General features: G+C 38.4%; 1 protein-coding gene and 1 pseudogene across 1 annotated transcript; one reads left to right on the top strand and one right to left on the bottom strand.

The window, feature by feature from the left end:
* Positions 1–2,202: 2,202 nt before the first annotated feature.
* LOC148103028 (uncharacterized) lies at positions 2,203–12,071 on the bottom strand (annotated as a pseudogene).
* LOC148103027 (amine sulfotransferase-like) lies at positions 8,738–20,353 on the top strand. Its single transcript, XM_087840058.1, has 8 exons — positions 8,738–8,875; positions 11,779–11,941; positions 16,225–16,376; positions 16,469–16,668; positions 17,766–17,892; positions 19,084–19,178; positions 19,282–19,453; positions 19,535–20,353. Exons 3-8 carry the CDS (start codon positions 16,232–16,234, stop codon positions 19,642–19,644), a joined length of 849 nt encoding a protein of 282 aa, XP_087696184.1. The 5' UTR covers positions 8,738–8,875; positions 11,779–11,941; positions 16,225–16,231; the 3' UTR covers positions 19,645–20,353.
* The last annotated feature ends 465 nt before the right edge of the window (positions 20,354–20,818 follow it).

Genomic DNA, 20,818 nt, shown 5'->3' with positions numbered 1-20,818 from the left:
ATTAGTACCCAGAATTGAAGTGCTGTGAGGAAACAGTGTTAGACACCACAACACTGTGCTCCCCAGTTTGTACAACTTTTTTTTCTTTTTTAAAAATGTGTTTTGCTTTTTGCCTTTAATACAGTTGGTTGTCTCGGTTTGTTGCCCAATGTCATTTTTGGAAACATGTTTGTGTTGTCACCTTGTGTCAGTTTTCACTTATGAATTGATTCAGCAGCCAGATTTCATTATATGTCATCCAGATGTTATCCTGCTTTAATGTTTAATGAGGTTCTTTTAAAGTGCATAACTACTCCCTTCAACCACAAACTACATTTCTGTTTCACAAAGCCTCCACTGACATGCATAAACTCATTTAATTCTTCCCACTAATAATCAGTGTTAGTTATTTTCAGCATGGATGTAATTCCCCCTCTGACCACAATGTGAAGCTGTTGCACGTAAAAGCTCACATACATAAGCATGTATTTGAATCTGTAAATATCCAAACGCTGAATCAGTGACATTATCCCATATTGTTCTGTGGATAAGATGGCACCAGCCAATAGCAGCAACAATGTTGTTAAACCAGCTGTGATCAGAGCGGTGCTAACAGCTCGAGGTTTGAGACAGTTACACAACAAATAAGGTTCCTGATCTAAAATGCTTAAGGTGTCTGTAAAGAATGAGAAGCAGGAGCAGGAAACTCACCAGTGTGCTCTCTAGATGCAGGGTGATGAAGTAAAGGATTAATATATCTACTGTTTCCTTATTTTCTCAGATAAGTCACTGAAGATTAAAAACACAGACAAGAGATTCAGATTCAGTTGTCAAAACAACTTTATTGTCCACTTTTTTTGTTACAAACAAATTGTGTCTTAATTTGAGAAAAATGTAATTCAATTGATAAAGATTATCCATGTTTAGATCCATATTAACATATATGTTTTATCTATATGTTGTCTTTTTACTATGCACTTGTACAAGAATAAACTACAACAAATTAAGAACACAACACACCTCTTTAAATAAAGCAAATTTATAAGTTAAAATTAAAATTAATCACAGAATAAATGAGGGAGACTGATAGCTTCAAAGTCAGAGAGAAGGGGCGACTATCCACAGGCAGGGGTGGCAAAAGTACAGATATTCTTTACTTAAACAGAAGTACAGATGTTTGTGCTAAAATACTTTACTACTCCAAAAAATGCATCTGTACTTTGAGTAAAAGTGAAAAAGTACAGTGTATGTTAATGTAATAATAAAATAATATTAGTACAATCAAAAGCTTTTTCTTTCTTTCTTTTTCTTCTTCTTTTTTTTTTTTTTTTTTACATTTTTTCCTTCACAACTGCATCTAAACTAAATCTACTACATCTTCACCAAAAACACCAAATAACAAGTCTTTTTTTTTCTTTTCTTTTCTTTTCTTTTTTGAAACAGTAAGGATTAGAAAGAGCAGATATTTTTGTTAAAATGTAGTAAGTATATTGTAAGGTAAGTAATGGAGAGAAAAACTTAAGAATCAGACAACCTGTGAGTACTTGACATCAGAGGGAAGAAAAAACTCACTTTTAACAGGAAGAACCCTCCAGCAGAGCTAGGCTCAGAGAGAGTCACTAGCAGCATGGCTCCTTCCCCTTTTCCTCCTGCATTTTCCTGCTCAGTATGTCAGATGTTTAGCTAATCCTCAGCCTCTTTTAGAAATAACAATTTTGGAATACATGTACGCTGTTTGTAGCTTTGAAGGCCAGGCTAAAAGCTAGGCTAAACTAGCAAATCCCTAAAGATGCAGGTGATTCGACAGTTTTGGATAAAGCATTTGAAGATTAGACTATGAAATAAGTCATTATTTAAAGGTTTGTAGTTAAAAGGGCTACACTGAGTAAGCTACACAAACCATCAAAGAGCTTTAAAAAAACAAAAAAACAAAAAACTGGTTCCAGCTTTTGGAAAAAAAAAAAACTTCACCACAACTCTAAGCACTGTGATTCAATTAATATGATCCAGTCTCTTATTATCAGATGAATTAAGAACATAATGCTAAAAATAGAAAAAAAATTGAGACAATAATTGTTTATATGGTAAAACATAATGAATTATGAAATTTGATCTCACTTCCCTCGTTCATTAATTGTAGTAAACAATAAGGAATTTCATTAGTACATACAATGCAGTATAATCTCTGTACTCAGAGATTATACTTTCTGTTTCTATGGAGATTTATCTTGTTTTCTCAGGATAAAATGGACTTTCCAGGATGCCTTTGCTTTTCTCTGATTTTCAAAGACCTTCCTTTAGAGAGTCACAAATCTTCTGCCATGAGTTGATCTCTGAGCTCCAAAGTGCAGCTCTGGCTCTGATGACCTGGGAAACTTTTGCCTCACAGCCTTTTGCCAGACTGGTGATTTCTCTGTAGATGAAGAAAATATCCATGCCAAGGAAGAGAGCATTGAGAGCGATGAACCCATCCCTTGATGTCTTTGAGAGAGCAAGAGATCCTTTGAGAGCTGCCTCACCAATATCTGGGATATCTGAGGCTAACCTGCTTGCATTACATAATGCTTTTCCTTCCTGAGCCAAAACTTTACCAGCACTCGGGATCATTTTAGCAGCAGAGGCAGCATCAGTAACTAAATCAAAAGTGCCCTTTCCAACAGTCCAAACTTTAGATGCAATCCTGCTTACTCCCACAGCCATCTCTAGCTTACGTGTTTCTATTCCACACACTGGTTGATTGGTCACGTTCTGCAGACAATCTTGAAGACTCTGTACATCTTCCATGAAGTTCTTGAAAACTTCACCAGCTTTTGTTTGATGCTTATGATTAACTTTCATCTCTGCTCCAGTGGTCACAGCACTGTTAAGACCACTGGTGATTCCCAGCCCAACACCAGTCATTGTCAAAGCTAGAAATGTTCCTGCTGTTACAGGAATTAACGCCAAGAACAACAATGGACAGCACACCACCAATCGCCCCTGCTGAGCTGCCTGCCACACTGGAGATCTTTGAACCCTTACTCATCTTGTCTAGCTGAACTACAGACTGCTCCAGATCATTTAGGAACTCCAACATCCTGGGCTGTTGTTCTTCAAACTTACTGATGAAATCCTCATGCTCAGAACAAGTTGTTAAAATCTCTGGTTAAATTAAGCAGAGATATCAGTTAGTATGGTTGAGGAGCTTTGTTTTAAAGCCTTCCTTCAGGTAAGTTTGGTTGGTTTTGCGTTCACTCCTGATATATAAATACTACAGAGAAACCACACCAAGCAAGGGAGCAAGGGAACACGAAGGAGAAAGGGAACACGAAGGATCAAAAATCATTTTAATCCATACAATTCTTATTATTTCATACAAACACAATGTGCAATACATCCAGGATGGGAGATGTGTATAAAGAGGGTCACAGCAGATCTCAAAACGTCGGACCGTTACTCAAACTCTTATAGCCTCTGGTGGCCCCCACCTAGTCATAAAAGCCTAAACATCCACATACTTTCTATCTCTCAGTGAGCCTGAGTTATGACCTTGGCTTCCTGTGCAGTACGTTCTGTTCTTTTCTAATCAGACAAATAAGGCCATGATTCTCTGAAAACAGTATTTCTTATGAATCAGCAGTATAATGCATGGCTCCCTGTTTTTCTGCTTTCAACAAAGGTGGGGGAGACGCTCTTGTGCATTATGCTCTGTTCTCTCTACAATCAGAAACACAAGTCCCTGAGTCCCTGCACACAGTATCCTCTTTATAACTTAGCAGTATGGAATGTCATAAAACAGTGTAACTCATTCACAGCGAATCGGCAGTATGATGTAATAGAAATCAATCTAATAAATGTAATAGTCATCACCAATGTTCCCTCTAATTTTTCATGTGTCTGAGCGAACACACAAACTCCCTGAGCGATCTCGTGGACCACTGTGAGCGACAGCAGACGTGTGCACTGTGGTCACGCCAGCGTCGAATCCATCCAAGTTACATGGTTTATTAAAATAATAAAATTACAGCATTTACATTTCTGTTAGACTACTTTTAATTAACTGCTTTAGCCCACTTACAATGAAAATTTAAAAAAAAAAAAATCTTGTTCATGACCTGTGTAGTATGTTAACACTATTGGAAGCAAAAATAACTTGAACTCCAATTTTGAAAACACAACTTTCTTCTTCTTTTTTTAAAATAAAGCTCTGACTTGTATTATGAGTCTGTGGTCTGGGAGAGAGTCCTGTAACTCTCTGTCTGCAACATACAGTATATAATGACCAATGCTGGGCAGTTAATTATATGGTTACTTGTTCAAAAAAGTTACTGAGTTTTGCAAACAACAAAGATTTTTGCAGCTGTTTACCTAAAAATGCAGCCAATGCGGTTTTTTAAACAAACATTTCAAACTATTTACAGAACAATCAGCTGTTCTGCATCAAATTTGATGCCACACAAATTATTTGTGCCACTCCAAAAATAATTTCTGTCCACTATGAGATGAAGGAGAACAACAGCCTGATACCTGCAGGCCTGACAACAGGAGATGTATCACTGTCGCCTCATTGTTCTGACACACACAACAAAACTACTGAATACACTACACACTAACTACACAAGACTTGTGCTAAACGTTGCAAATCTCTCACATCTCAAAACACCGCCGTCACTCCTAAAACTTCCTCCCGTTTCTTAACAACTAAATTCCATGTTTTGATTGGTCGACATGGTACATTTTTCGACCAATGGGAAAGGGTGGGGGTGTTTTGTTTTCGTCTTTGCTCACAGGTGGAGAGTGCTTTTAAGCTTTTTCCTTATAAAACGCCGTTTTTACCGTTTCTTCCTGCAGTAAATATAAACAACGATAATATTCAGGAAGAAAACCAAACATTGCAGATATTTTATCATAACCCTGGTTTTACGTGGCCTATCAACACAATTTAAAAACTGGTATAAAGTCCACAGTTTTTCCGTTACTTCTTCCGTCTGTCCTGCTCACATCTCCAAATGTTGTACACGTTGTCATTAATGTGGCTTCACTCCACATCAGCCACGCCGCTTTGCTAGCTAAAACACCGGTGTCGGCACATATTTACTTTAATTTCAATTCAGGTTAGAATTTTTTTGTGTGCGCAACGCAGATTTTCTCTGCGCAGAGACCGTGCCAACAGTGCGCAATTGCGCACGTGCGCAGCTTAGTGGGAACATTGCATGCAACAATATTTTATTGAGATCAACAACTGGTCCTACATATTGTACAGTGTACTTTTCACAGAATATATGTAAAAGATGTAGAATTGAATTTAAATTATAACTACTTGCTTATGAACCATAAAATGGCCTGAGATGTTTACTGCATACAAACCCAATAGGTTTCTGTGGTCTGCAACATCTGGTCACTTTGTAGTGCACAGTTAAGGAACTAAGCAGAGCTTAGTTTTGTTTTACCTTATAATATTAAGAGCCTTGAGGAGTTCAGGGTGTAAAAAACATCTGTTTTTGTTGGGTCATGTGACTCAGAGGAAGCACAGGATTTCTTGGCAGCTGATTGTGGCCCAGTTTAGATAAGGCACCGACATTATGTCACCTCTTCACACTGCATGGTAAGTAAGCTCCTTGTCTGATGGACTCAAGCCTTTCCGCTCACTCAACCAAGCATACACCTCATCACTGGCTTACTGATCTTTTTCTGTAATTGTTAAACTCACACTAACAGCTATACAATGCAGTGACCTGTGGCAGCTTCGCAACTGAAGAACTGACTTTGTTGTAAAGACAAGATGAGCAAAGTTAACACAAACCTCAATTGGTCTCTAACCTTTGTAATAATACATAAATAAAATAACAAACTGGGGACAAGAGATGCCACAAAGGGCACATCCAATTAAGTAATAATATAATGGAGAATTTCCAGTAGCAAAATGTTGCAAAGACACAGGTGTAACCTGTAAACCAGGTTTTAATGCATACGACAGCAAGAGTCAGCAGCATTATCTTGTTATTTTGAAAACCAGTGACAGGATTTCAGAAAGGACAGTTGCCAGGTGCAGTCATGTGTAAAGACTGGAGGTTCATGTATGTAAGTTGCATGTACTTGAATGAGAGAACAGTAAACAATCCATGCACATTGTCCTCATCTTGTGGGCAGGTGCAGAGCCACCAACACATCTTATGTGACTATCATATTGTGAAAATCCAAAAGGTAATGGTAAAATCAAAACCAGCAGGTAGAAAATGTTTATCGATATAATTATTGACTTGTTGTTACTGTAACCTGCACTAAATATTTGACATGTGCTGCCAAGAGTACCTTGCAAAGCAGCCACACTTTGAAAACATGACAGGAGTGGGCATGGTTTATGTTAAGGTTATATTTGGTTTGGTGTGTTAGGTGAAAAAAAAAAGAAAGAAATCTTCCTAAACTTCCTAAAGTATTAATAGTAGTAATTAGTAGTATTAGTATTAATTTCTAGAACTCTGTGAAGACTCGGTGGATAGAGCCAAAGCTTTAGTGCCACGCTCACACTTTCAACCCATCCATGCACTCCAAAAAGGCACTGAACATTCTTCTCTTAAAAATACTAATAAATAAACACTAATAATACAAATTATTACAGCCACATTAGGAGCAATATTAGACTCTTAGTTTTGTTCGAGTGTTAAGTACAGTCTACAGTAAATGCCATCCTGCAAACATGTATATGTTTATATGTAGTGGTGCAACGGATCAAAAATCTCACAGTTCGGATCGTAGCACGGTTTTAAGTCATGGATCAGATCAATTTTCAGATGAGCAAAAAAAGAAACAAAGACAAAATTTTAACATTTACTTATTCACTTATTGAAGTATTTTTTTTTTTTGCCTGTTAAAAACACTCTACTGAAGACTCATTCCACGCAATTATTAAAAAATAAATAAAAATGGTACAACATAGGGCAATATAGGGCTTTGTATCTACCACTCAATTCAATTCAATTTTATTTATAAAGCGCCAAATCACAAAAACAGTTGCCTTAAGGCGCTTTATATTGTAATTTAGACCCTACAATAATACATACCGCTCATTATATCGCACTCCGCTGTGATATAATGAGCTGTCACGGTCACGTAGCTTTCCGTTGCCCTGGAGCTCCACCCATTTGTAGTAGTTAGGGCAACAGAAGATGCCTGGGACAGTTCAGCCATAACTTAAATCTTTTCCTGCTCATACATGCTTGGAACGATCTTGCCACTAAAGTGGACGCGCTACGGGATATCATAGCGTGGCTCAAGTACGTTCGTCATAGTTTAAACCCCTTGTTTTGCACAGCGGAATACGGCCTCACATCTGCAGCTAAACACCCCAGTAGCTTTTGTAATAGCTTTAGCCCGGTCGGACTGGGCAGCAAAGGGCTGCTTAAATACCGAAAACTCCTCTGCTCCTCCACTTGGACCGCTAGCGCTGACAGACCCACTATCGCTTGACAGACCCACCACGCGCACCATACACATACTTTTTTCTTTTTCGAATCTTCGGATCACGTGCGTACCGAACCGTGGAGTGGGATCAGTTCGGATTACGGATCAACCGTGATTTCGGTTCGGTACGCATATGTATCGAACAATACAAAATTTTAAATTTATTTTATCAACTTTCCTTCTGACTGTGTTGAGCGCTCAGTGGATCTGCGCTCGACAGTGCAGCCTAGGCAGAGTAGTCGAACGCAGATTCACTGAGCGCAGTGCAAGCTAGCGAGACAGAAGTTAAGCTCTCCTTGCCACATGGCAAATTGAACCTCCCCCACCCTCATTCACATCTGACGTTTGGAACTATTTTGGTCTTCATGTGACGTATGACCCTGAAGGTAAGCGCGTCATGGACAAAAGTAAAACAGTATGTCGGATGTGCCACGCAATGCTCAGTTACATTGGTGAGAACTAGTGCGTTAGCGCAGTTAGCTCGTTAACGTGTTGGCCGTCCAGCCCCACGCACGGGGTGATCCGTGGTAGCTCGTTAATGGAGATTTGCCGTGTTGTGGCGTTAATGTCATTTCAACGAGATTAACGCTGACAGCACTAGTGGGAACACAGCGACTATGACTGCACATTTACTCTGACATCATCCTAGTGCAAAGACAAGTTGAAGCAGACAAAAACAACAAGCACGCATGCTACAAACTTTACCCGAGTCATTTAGACAGCCGTTAACACATGATTCTCCTTATGCTGCTGAGAATATAGCCCAGAAGAAGCGTATAGTATAGCTTTTATTTTGGAAAGAGCTATTTCTCTATAATAAACTCTCTTTTCCAAAGATGAGTGATTCCTCAATCAGATAGATTTATTCTTTTATTACTTTGTTGTTTCAGCAACATTGAATTTCAAAACTGTACTTTTGAGTTAAAATATATTTATAATTTTATTAAATGAAAAATTAAAAAGGCATGAACATTTTTTTTGTATCGAAAAAATATCGAACCGTGACACCAAAGTATCGAACCGAACCGAACCGTGAATTTTGTGTATCGTTGCACCCCTAATAAGTGACATCATATTCAGTACTAACTTTTGAAAGTTTACTCTTCGGTCGCTCCGCCTTTTTTCCCGAAGAAATATCCACACCCACCGCCGCACTAGGAATACTGGGATACACGGGACCACGGAGTCTACACACCGGACCCGCCCTTCAAATTTGGGAAAATTAACTGTGCGTTTGTCGATCGCATTTGGAGTACACTTCGAATTGGGACTCCCTTCGGCGCGTCGCTGTGACATAATCAATCTACAAACGCGCACTACGAAGCGTGTGGTCGCTGGATTGGGACACAGCTGTACATATACACACTCTTACAGACTGGAGGAGCCAGGAATCAAACCACTAACCTTCAGATCAGCAGGTGACCTGCTCTACTGCCTAAACTGCAGCCACTCAGAGGTAAGCATGAGTAAATCGTCACTAGGTTTTGGATAAAGTGTACACTCACAAACCTGTCAAATCTGCATTTTAAACATTGGCTACTATAGCAGTATAGTATTGCAACGTGGCACTTGGCTCTTCTAACTAAAATAGGAAAATAGGAACATAAATAGTGCCATCATTGCCAGACCTGGCCCACATCTGGTTGACATACACCCTGCCATGACACCGGTCAGTCAGAAGTGCCAGCTTGATGCCAGATCCGGGCCAGAGCTGTTTTCTATGAGCCTGGGCCACAAAACCCAAACCACAATCGGGCCAGATGTGGCATGCGATCACATAAACAGTGCCATCTATGCCAGGCCTGGCCCATATCTGGATGAAATACGTCTTATCATGCCAGAAGTCAACCAGCGCTACTGGCCTGATACCAAATCCAAACCAGACATGCTTGCTATGTGGGTATAAGTTACATATACTGTATATAACTACCAGCTCTCTCCAGCTGTGTCGATCTATATTATCTTTTTTTACCCCAAGTGTTTATTTCCAGAGAAAAGAAACAGCAGACTATGCTAATCAGATGTGATGTTACAACACTAGTCAAATATTAATGCATAATATTTGTTTATGACATAATTCTTTGTTATGGAAAAAATATTTTTTAAATAATCATGAACATTAGGAGTAGCGATTTTAGAACTTTATGTATATAATTTGTCATTTTTTACTGATGTAGGCCAAAAATAAATACTCAGTACCATTTCATTTAGTTTAAAGGCTTATTTGCAAGATGCAGTAACCTAAAACATTAAAAGTTAAAAATTTATTTTGCATGAAACGGGAATTAAAACGTGGTGATAGAGCCAGGTGCAGATGCAAGTCAGATGTTAATTTGGCTGTAGGCTATGGCACTTGGACACAGCTGGAGCTTGTTGACACAACTTGGTCAGGAGCAATAGGACTGACGGAGTGTGTTTAAATGAACCTGACAAATGTCACAGATGAAATATTAACTGTTTATTTCCTGGTTTGTTGTCTACTACACATCTGTTTAACCGTTACCAGTTAATCTGTGACACCAGTTAATCTGGAACACCGGCAGATGAGTTTGCACTCTTCCATAAGAGTAATATTCCAGCGTGCAAAGTAAAGACAGCAGACAGTGTGAGGAGAGGTTCTGGTTCGGTTGTTGTGGGTAATCACTCAAGGTCGGGTAAGGTTCGTTCATTTAAATTCGATTCTAAGCTTGATAAAAGTCTAATAAAAACTAATGCCTGCAATTACTGTCATGAAAGGTCACTGGAAGGCAGAATTCCAAGGTTGCAGGCCAAAACCACAAGAATTACATCTTATATTAAACCGGCTGCAGCCTCTGCTCCTGTTACATGAGTTACATGTGCAAAATGCCTGATGATGTTTTGTTAATTCCTGCTGTTTGGAATGCTATAATCCTCTTATTAGGGATGTTTTTGTTTTCTTGGTGGGAAGTGGGGATAAAGTCCCAGTTAAAATTCTGAGTGATTCAGGAGACTATGACTCCTATATAGTGAACCTATATAGTGTGCTGCCCTTCTCGAAGGAGTCTGACACAGGTGACTGCCTCCTCAGTAGTGGGAGGGGTTTGACCACCCTCCCTTTTCCTTTGCATAAGCTCACCAAACCATTAAGCTAGCACCATTACAACTTATTCTTCTGATAATGGAACCTTTTGAACATCTTGTTCTATACTGTGTGGGTCCTTTGCTGCCCTCAACATCTGGAAATAAGTATCTTCTTGCAGTGATGTGTCAAAGTACCAAAATTCCTGCTGGATATCCACTGAGGTCAATGACGAGCAAGGCAGTGGTGACAGCTCTAACTCAGTTTATTTCGGTGTGAGTGATCAGAGTTCACATTTTTCATCTCACATGTTCGCACATAAACCATAATTGGTCATCAAGATACCATGCCCAAAGCCAGGGTGCTCTGAAAAGGTTTCACCAGATGCTAAAGTCTCTTTTGCGTACCTATTGCATAAAGCTTAGTAGAGACTGGGAAGAGGGTCTGCCATGGCTGATTTTGTCTGAAAGAAAACATAGGTTTCAGCCCTAATGAGCTTGGGTTTTGACATAGTGTGCGTCGGCCCTTGGCAGTAATAAAAAAATAAAGGGGTTTATTCCGAGCCACCTAAAAAACTTGGTTGAGTTTGTAAATGGATTTAGACTGAGAATGTGGTTCGGAGAATGGGAAGTGTTTTACCATTTCAGATAAACTGTGGCTAAGGTGGATTTGGAGTATATTATTTCAGTAATTCATATTAATTGCAATTTAATGTAAATTACACTTAGCACTAAGAAAAAGTCTAACATTACTCCTAATGTGACTATGATAATTGCAATTATGAGTGTTTATTAAATAGCATTTATAGGAGAAGAGTCTGGAGTGGGTGAATTGCTTGAAAGTGTGAGTGCACTGCCATAGCCAGTGTACAACTTCTTGGTGAATATCTCAAAAAAGTTGATTTTTTATCTATACATAACGTTTCGTGGTGGGGGAAATGTTTTTTCACTCATCCAAGTGATTTCTCAGTCTAAGCTGACTGCACGCTTCCACTTGTGCTTCACCAGTGTGTGTGAATGGGTGAATGACTGGATATGTAAAGCGCTTTGAGGTCCTTAGGGACTAGTAAAAGTGCTATATAAATACAGGCCATTTACTTGTTGAACAGTACTTTTGCATAATGACTGAAGTTTCAATCATTATGCAAATTTGAAAATGCTACGTCCTGATGAAGAGAATCAACTTTTTAGGGATTTCCTTACCTGAAGGGCTGAGCATGCATCTAGACTTTTTGGTGAATATCCTTTGAGATCAGGTCAGCAATATGAGAATGCTTTGGACTGTTGAATGATTTTCTTACCAGTTAAATTTCTTTTCAGGTTTATGATCTCCTCCTTATAGTTGTCAGCTGGTGATCAGCTGATCACGGGGCCGGGTTTAAAAGAGAGACGCCACCCACCTGTTCGCCGCTCAGACATCGTTCTCTTCATGTCAGGAGCTCCGAAACCTTGCCGACGTCAGTCTCCGCCTGATTCAGCAACTGTGAGTGTTTTTCCTCTCGATCCTTTTTCTCATCCCGGCTCCGCTCGCTCTCCGTCTGTAACGCCAGTTCCGAAGCCACGCTTCGTGCACTGATCGTTACTAGAATAACTGCGTGTCTGTTCCAACCCATCGCTAGGTGGAAACCAAACAAAACACGCATTAAGAGGCTCAAATGCCCGTGTCTCAATCTCGAGTCTCATAATGACGTGAAGAAATATTTTTTTAAATGATTTAATATGAAGGCAATAGCAGAGTGTTACAGGCATAGCCCTAAAGAATGTAGCCTCATGGGCAGTGTAGTCCGTGCTGCAGGGAGAATGGACTGCCATACACGTTATGTATCTATGAGCGAGGGAGGGAGAAAAAGGCGAGTGGAAAAGTAGAGTTGTCATCGAGCAGAAACGGGAGCTGGAAGCATGTAAATATAATAATAACCACTGCAGCCAAAAATGAGTGTCTGACGAGCCCAGTTCTAAGTAAGCTATTAAGACTCGAGTGTACACCGTGTTCCTGTTTTCCTCCGAAATAATAAGTTCCGCTGGAGCAGCCTTTCAACGCCTCTCTCTGTCTCTCGCCAGCAAAGTTGACCAAGACAACAAAGTAAAGCTAGTTTTTGGCTACGAGCCTGACACGGAAACCGACGTGTTAGCCAGAGGTCCCTTTACTACGGTTCGGAGCCGCGGACCTATTTTAAATACGCGCAGAAGTTTTCTATACAAGATTGCTGCAGAAAGTGCAGCCTTACCTAATGTCCACCTACTGTTACTCATTTTATATTAAGATTTAAAAATGTAGTTGCTATTGAGTAACCTGCGAGTAGCCTTCAGTAATAGTAATGAATCACACAGGAACAGGACATTCATTAGTTGTAAAAAAGCATGATAATATATTAAGTAATCCAAAGTATTCAGAATACTTTACTCTCATTGAGTAACGTAATGGAATACGTTACAAAATACATTTTGGGGCATGTATTCTGTAATGTTTAGTGAAATACATTTCAAAAGTAACCTTCCCAACACTGACTACCGTTTATTCACGGTATGTCACTGTAAGCCCGCTGCAAGGTAATAAACTGCAATATATTTACCAGTAACTTATCATCATCAGTACCAAAAATATTCATCTCTGCTAGAGGATACCGTGTTCCTACAGGCGGTCATTTACTGTTGAACAGGTCGTAATTTACCGTAATTTCAGGAAACAGTAACATACTGTAAGAGACTGGAGGGCTCCAAAAAAATTGTATTGTATAAACAAAATGTATCATTTATTCATTTATATGTATTTTTATATAAAAACACACACACACATATATACACACACACACACTATCGATTGATTGAGATAGATAGATAGAGACACACACACACACACAAAATATAGTTCATGTGCTTCACACCACTTTTTATTTCTGTTCTGATTTTTCTCTGCAGAAATACACATTTCCAAAATCAAAAACTGAAAAGAACTGAAAACATATTTTCATTAAAGAAGCACTTGTTTTTACTAAACTATGTAATCCATATATTTTCTCAGATGGTTGTACAAACAATAACGATATTATGTCATATCCATATCATGCCAGACAACATATGCTCAAGTGTTGGGTTTTCTTACTTATATTTTGTAGGGTCCTAAACCTACAATGTGAAGTTGGCACCTTACAAATAAACTAAATTGTAATGAATATAATATCAAGCCCCACACGTCTGCCTTTATATACACTTTATATACACTTATACAAAATACTGGCTCACACCACCAAATCAATGCACAAAGCAGGGTCCACAAGGACATGGATGAGCGTGTGTGGTGTGAAGGAACCCTGACATTGCTTTGTGGACTGAGTTCATTGATTTGTAGGGTGAGCCAATACATGTGACAATTAAAGTGTAAGTAGCTGAAATAATTTTTAACAAACAGGTAAAAGAAGGCAAAAAATCAAAACTGTTGCACTCAAAAAACCTATTGGACAGAGACAGCTTCTTGCAAGACGGCGAGAGAGCTTGTCTTCATTGTTGTTCGACTCGTGTAAATGTCCAGAAAGCATGGGCCATGGATCATCTGTGGAGACACAGGTAACAACACATTGGTCACTTAAGAAATTCACTAGAAATGGCAACAACAGTTACCTAATTTGAAGTTTTCCACTCAAATTCAGTATGTCGCTGGAGGAAAGTTGTGACATGAGGGTTAATGTGAACAACCTTTCGCTTCACAGTGGTCCCAGTCTTTCTGCTTGTCTCAACCCTGGAGGTACATTTTGTTCCCTCTTCAGGGAACATGCCATAATAAATAGTAACATTGAGTTGTGATGTTTAATAATGAGTTACTTAGGGATAATTTATTCATCATCTATTACTATTAGCTAACTGTTCAAACATACCTCTGAATTAGCTCCAATGTTGCACACACTGACTCCTGGTATTCCAGGTTCAATACATAGAATGAACTAAAGAAGACTGACATTGCATCAGCAAAGGTGTTCTCTTTGTCCAGCTCAACAATTACACGGCCCTCTGCCCTCACCATCCAGCAGGTGGCGGTCATTAAATTTTGTCCTTAAATGTATAAGGGCAACATTGTCACAATAATAATAATAATAATAATAATAATACATTTTATTTATGAGCGCCTTTCAAGTCACCCAAGGACACTTTACAGTAGGATAAAACACTTAGTAAAACAATGGCAGAATAAGAACAATAAAATAAAAGCACAAGATAAAATTAACAAACAGTGGATTCACAATGAATATGCAGATTTGAACAGATGAGTTTTGAGTTGGGATTTAAACTGTGGGAGAGAACCAATGTTTCTTATTTCTGGGGGCAGAGAGTTCCACAGCCTGGGAGCAGAGCAGCTGAAAGCTCTGCTCACTCTCTAAATAAATAAATATATTTTATTTATTGTTTGTAAAATATGTATACACACACACACACATGTAGAAAAACATATTTAGTATACACATGCAGTAATGCATACACTCTTATATTGTACATATATTTATTACTCTCAGATTTAGCCATTCTTATATTTTGCTTGTTTTATGTTATTGTATTTTTTGCACACCTCTGTTGCTTGTGAAGCTCGCCATATCAATACTAACTAGATTTTTTCAAAATCTTAATATAAAATGAGTAACAGTATGGTGGACACATTAGGCAAGGCTGCACTTTTTGCAGTGATCTCGTATAGAAAACTATTTCTGTATCAGTAATATGTTTTCTTTTTCTCTGTTGATAATCATGTGGAACTGCACATGATTATTTGCAGCTAGCAGGTTGTTAATGCTATCCATCAAGTCTAAAAACAGTATGTTACAATGTGGAGATAATCTGATCAGAAATGATCAGGTTATATTCTGATTTGTAATTAGGCGTACATGTGCACTATGTTTATTCAGAGAGGTTAAGCTTGTGTTTCTGTCATGGAGGGATTGTGCTCAACTGAATGAAGCTTATTAGACATTATGAAACAGATGATACGTAAAAGCGAATTTTGCCAAAGTGCTTCTTTTTTTAAATTATCTTTTTTTGTCTTAAAGAAATCTACTACATCATGTGTAATTTTTTTTTTGTCATGTATAATTTCCATTGCAAATATTAATCACAGTTAAATTAAGAGAGGATGGCATTAAAAACTCTGGAGGTGTGATGCCATCAAGTACACTGCTGTAGAACGATCGCACTGCGTTCTCGGGAGCACTCCCGTGTAAACTTACGAAGTCTGGACTAGCAAGAACACGAGGACTGGCGTACTTGAGTATTTAGAAATGGCCTAACAGTCTGCAGTCTATGAACTAACGCCAGCTAACAATGTTAGCTTGGTGGCGAGTAGCATTCAGTAATTGTAATAAAAATCACTCAGCAATAATACATCAAAGATACTGAGGTTTCGCCCATCCCATTCTTTTTATGAAGTGGTGTTTTAATTTCCAAGTAAGAAAACCATTCATGCCCGTTCACTGCTGGCCCTGTTATTCTGGCTCTGGGTCCATTGTGTAACTGATGCCAACAACATTAACAGGATGCTTACATTAGAGCCTCTTATTGCACGTTTTGTCTGGGTTTCCAGCAATCAAAATCAGAGTATTCCCCATGTATTCCCTTACTCCCCAACACTGCTCACCCAGCATCAATTTGCCATGGGAAAGCCTATCAGGGGTCAAAAAGACCCCCAACAATGTAGCCCCGGGGACCCTGGGACAAACAAACCTCTCCACCATGTGACTCACAGATTTTTCGTTCCTGTGTATATTTTTTATCTGTCTTATGTAGAACCAGTATGGAGCAGATCAGAGATCTTCGTGTTTTCAAGCACAAAAACTTCAATTTTCTGGTCGGTATTACAACTCCAGAGTACATAGACTCTCTTGAGAGTTTTGAAATAAAAGACAGCGATGTCTTCCTTGTCACTTATCCAAAGTCAGGTTGGTGAAAAATCTTACACATTATTTGTATTTGCAGTTTTGTGCTGGCCAGACTGATCCACTGATCACCTCTAACGTTTTCCCCACATCAGGCACTGTATGGGCTCGGCAGATCATCATTTCCATCTACGAACTGGATGGGAATCAGAATAAATATTCAACCAACGTGGAGAGGATGCCGTGGCTGGAGTACAAGAAAGCTGAATACACTCTTCTTCCCTCTCCACGAATCTTCGCCTCGCATCTCCCTGAACATATCATGCCTCCAGGAGTGAAAGAGAAGAAGGCAAAAGTCAGTACTTTATAGAAGCTCAATTCTTCTTGAAGAAAGAGGCAGTCTTAAATAGGGCTGTGCAATATGACCAAAATCTCATATCCCGATATAAGAATTCTATCGTCCTGATAACAATATAAATCACAAAAATGTAACATTTTCTGTAAATTCTGTGAGTCTCGGGCAGCTCGACTTGCGGGAAGTGTTTCCAGCTGCGCGTCGTGTACCTGGAGTCGAGTGTTTTAACCGATGCATGAAACGATACATTTTTAGACATAAGTTGTAACGGCCGCCGTTTTCTTTGTGAGTATTTATTACATGGCGTGCTGTGGGAAAAAGCCTGTTCTAACGTTTGAGTCTAAGGTTTATTTTTTAGCACCTGGCGGCTCTTTTTTACTTCTCATCCGTAAATAATCTGCTCTTTCACGTGATTCAGTTTATTTTGAAAAGTCTCAACAGGATCTTGAGCTTTATTGTGAAAGGTTTATGTGGAACATAAAGAAGCAGACACGCGATGGTGTTACCGTCGTTGTTGCTAACCACAACGCATAAAAACAGGCGCTTGTCCGTCCGTAGTGTGGTTATATTAAATATAAGAGAAAGAGAGAACTTTAAGAAATTAATATAGCCACTACAGTGACCATCAAAACGATGAAAAAATATTGCCGTAAACAGTTTATTTTGCAACACCACGAAACAAACGATAGCGTAAAATGAAACGATAGACGTTGTAATGGGGTCATAAATCAAGGAATCTGAGGGTCATTTTTATCATAGACTTCTACACAAACACATGGTTCCAGGTCCAAAAAGCTAGCACTAGCATTTGTTTTATTTCAAGTGATTCTGTGTTTCTATTTCAGTATATATATTTTTTGTCCTTTTCCTTTCTTACGATGAGGTCATTGCAGACTAAGAGGTTCATCGAATCAAGTAGAAATAGGAGAAAAAGAGCTATAAAAAATACAGCCTTTAAAATATATTTAAAAAATATTATTTGAAATCAATTTTTTAAATTATTTTTCTTTTAAACTAATGACTTTCAATTTTTACATTTAAGTAACAAACTGTTTATATTCTGTTTTTTTTTTTTTTTTTTTTAAAATCTATATCAGATCGTGTATTTGATGAGGAATCCAAAGGACAACATGGTGTCTTTTTATCACTTCAGCAAATCCATGACAGTCCTGGAAACTCCCGAGAGCTTTGACCAGTTTTTTGAGTGGTACATAACAGGAAACGGTAAGTTTCCTCACTTTCGATCCACATAATGATGAATCAGTTAGTGGTTATTATAAACACACTATATCTATTTATTATCTATATCTTTATTCACATAAATGTTTAAGAATTGTTGAGGTAGAATTATTGATAGATTATCATGGGCCTTGCACCACAGACTGCAGAAAGAAACAAATAAAACTTTATTAGCGTGTGCAAGGCTCAGAGTAACACTTGGTAAGCTAGAGATGAACAAATGGCTGCCACTCCTCCCGCTCCTGTGCTTTGAAAAATGTACTATGTAAAGTGTTACCTCTGTTCTAGAATTTTTTTGGAGAAAAATTACTGATTCATTAAAGTTTAAATTCCAAATCCTGGATTCAGATTCAGTGGACTATGAGAGAGGGTGTTTATTCTGAGTTAATATTTACTGAGTTAATATGACAAATGTGTCAAAACACATTTTTCTTGGCATGCACCAGCAGGAAGGTCATGTGCACTCTATGCCCATGCAGTAATCCATGTTTTAAAAGGTACAGTTTAAAATGTATAAAAAAATCTGTTGCTAAACGTTTTATCTTTTCTGTCATGTGATTCATCTCACAGCTCTTGCAGCTCTACATACTTGAAAGACTTTGGGTTCTTTTTCTTTTCCTTCCTCTTTCTTTCTCCCTTTCCTATCCCTCACTCATGTCTGTCCCGTCTGTAACAACTGAAAATAAAATAAAATAAATAATAAAAACAAAGGTCGATCAAATGGACCAATACGGCAATGCCATGATGATCCATTTGGCAAAATTAATCCATTGGGTATCCTTGTTGGTCTTCAGACAACAATTCTGACGGCGAAAGAACCAAATGGGACAGGCAAAAACCCCCCAAAAAACTTTGGTTTCTGTGACCTGAAGGTTTCAGTGTGTGGCAACAGTGGTTCCACTTTAGTACCCAGTGACTTTGTGGTGCTGTGCTAGTATTTAGCACCAACACCAGTTTTGTTTGTGTGTGTGTGGATTGAGCACATTGACAAAATCTGTACTACATTCGGAGGCCCACTACCACTGCATGATTAGCATGGGGGACTGATCATGCCTACAGTCATGCTGTAGGTAACTACAGAGCTTACACTTGAGCTCTTCTTGTGACATGTGGGTTGTATGTGAACTCAATTAAGTCAGAATGCCAAATAACTGGATGCATTATGCAACTATACAGTTTTTGCGTCATCCTGGTTTGACCACGTCAGGGAGTGGTATTTAAACAGAGACCAGTACAACATCCTCTTCCTGACCTACGAGGAAATGATTTTGGTAAGATGTTTCTTCACACTTTTGTTGTTTCTAAGGAAACTCAAATAAAATATCTGGCAGAGTTTAAGGTTCTCTTTCTGTTGTGTTCCTGCTTTTCTTTCAGGACCTGAAAGGATCAGTGAAGAAGATCTGCAACTTCTTAGGGAAAAACCTGACTGAAGCCGCCATCAGTCAAGTTGTGGAAAAAGCTACATTTCAGAACATGAAGAATGACTCGAAAGCAAACTATGAGCACATTCCACCAGAGACGTTCAGTGGAAAATTCCTGCGCAAAGGTAACATAATAGACCTGCAGCTGCTGTGCAGAAAAATGTGACATCAGGGTATCAGAGGTTGTGTTTTTGTCTTTATTACAGGTCAGATTGGAGACTGGAAGAACACACTGAGTGTTGCACAGAGTGAAAGAGTGGATCATCTCCTTCAGGAGAAACTTGGTGATTTGCCTTTGAAGTTCATCTGGGAATAAGCAGAGCAGCTCTTCAGGGTCTCCCAGGAGTTTTAAAAGCATTGATTTCTGTCATGATATGAGGTAATTAGACGCAGGGTTTCTTCAGCACAAACTGCTTTTATTGAACCGTAGCAGCAGTGTACGTGGCTACATCAATTTTCTGAAAAAACATATACACATACAGTGTTCCAGCGTCCTCTAGTGGCCGCCCCTCACAGTATCCTTACTAGGATAACATAAACAAATCTCACAACAATTTCATTAATCAGAAAACCATAAAATTGTGTTTTTCTGCTATTTAAATAATAATAAAAAAACAACAACAAAAGATTAATGTTTGTTCACCCAAGATGAATTCATGTCATGTAGATCATGATTCCAGAAATCAACAAAGTTCATTAATAAAATGTTTATCAGTCAACATATCTGACATGCCTGAAACCAGTACACGGTGCTTTGGATTCTCATAATTTCTGAATAGTCACTAACTGTTAATTGTGTTTTTGAATCACATTGCTTTTGAAAGTAGCCTTGACCTTCAAATATAAGAAATTTCTTGAAATACATGTACTTTTGCCATGAAGACAGTCTGACCTTTGGTTTACCCACAAGTGATTTCTCCTCCCATGAGTCAACATTTAAGACAGAAGTATCTCATTTATTTGTGTAGAAAAATCAAAAGGAAAGGATCCTTTTTTGGTAAGAAACAAAACATTACAAGAAGAAATTGTGCAATTGCAGTGTAATTTTGGTTAAAGTCTTGTTCAGCATGACATTCTTCCGTTATTTAATCTGATACAGAATCAAACCTCAGACCTGTGAACAGCATCCACTGAATATCATTTAATTAATATGTGAAATACAGCTTGTTAACACATGATTTATTGCAAGATAATAGTCTATTAAAAAATAATAAAATAAAAAAAAACTCATTTCTTTAATGTGACTTCCGTTTCTGAACATTACTAAACATTTTCATTTTCAGTGTTATGGCTGTAAAATGTAACTTTGATTTTCATACAAGAGTGAATGCTCTCCTCTGGAGGCAAGAGTGACATTTTGAATTTAGGTAGTTTATCTGTATGAAACTCTTCTCACACAAGTAAGCTGATCCAAAGATGAAAAAACTCCACATTATTCATTATCATATAGAATAAAACTGCATGTTTCAAACACAAGTTTGTCAGGTTTT

This window comes from Neolamprologus brichardi, chromosome 4, assembly GCF_056152115.1.
Source record: "Neolamprologus brichardi isolate AB-2024 chromosome 4, ASM5615211v1, whole genome shotgun sequence".
NCBI lineage: Eukaryota > Metazoa > Chordata > Actinopteri > Cichliformes > Cichlidae > Neolamprologus > Neolamprologus brichardi.
Note: the sequence above shows the minus strand (reverse complement) of the source record. Positions and strands in the feature narration are given on the sequence as shown.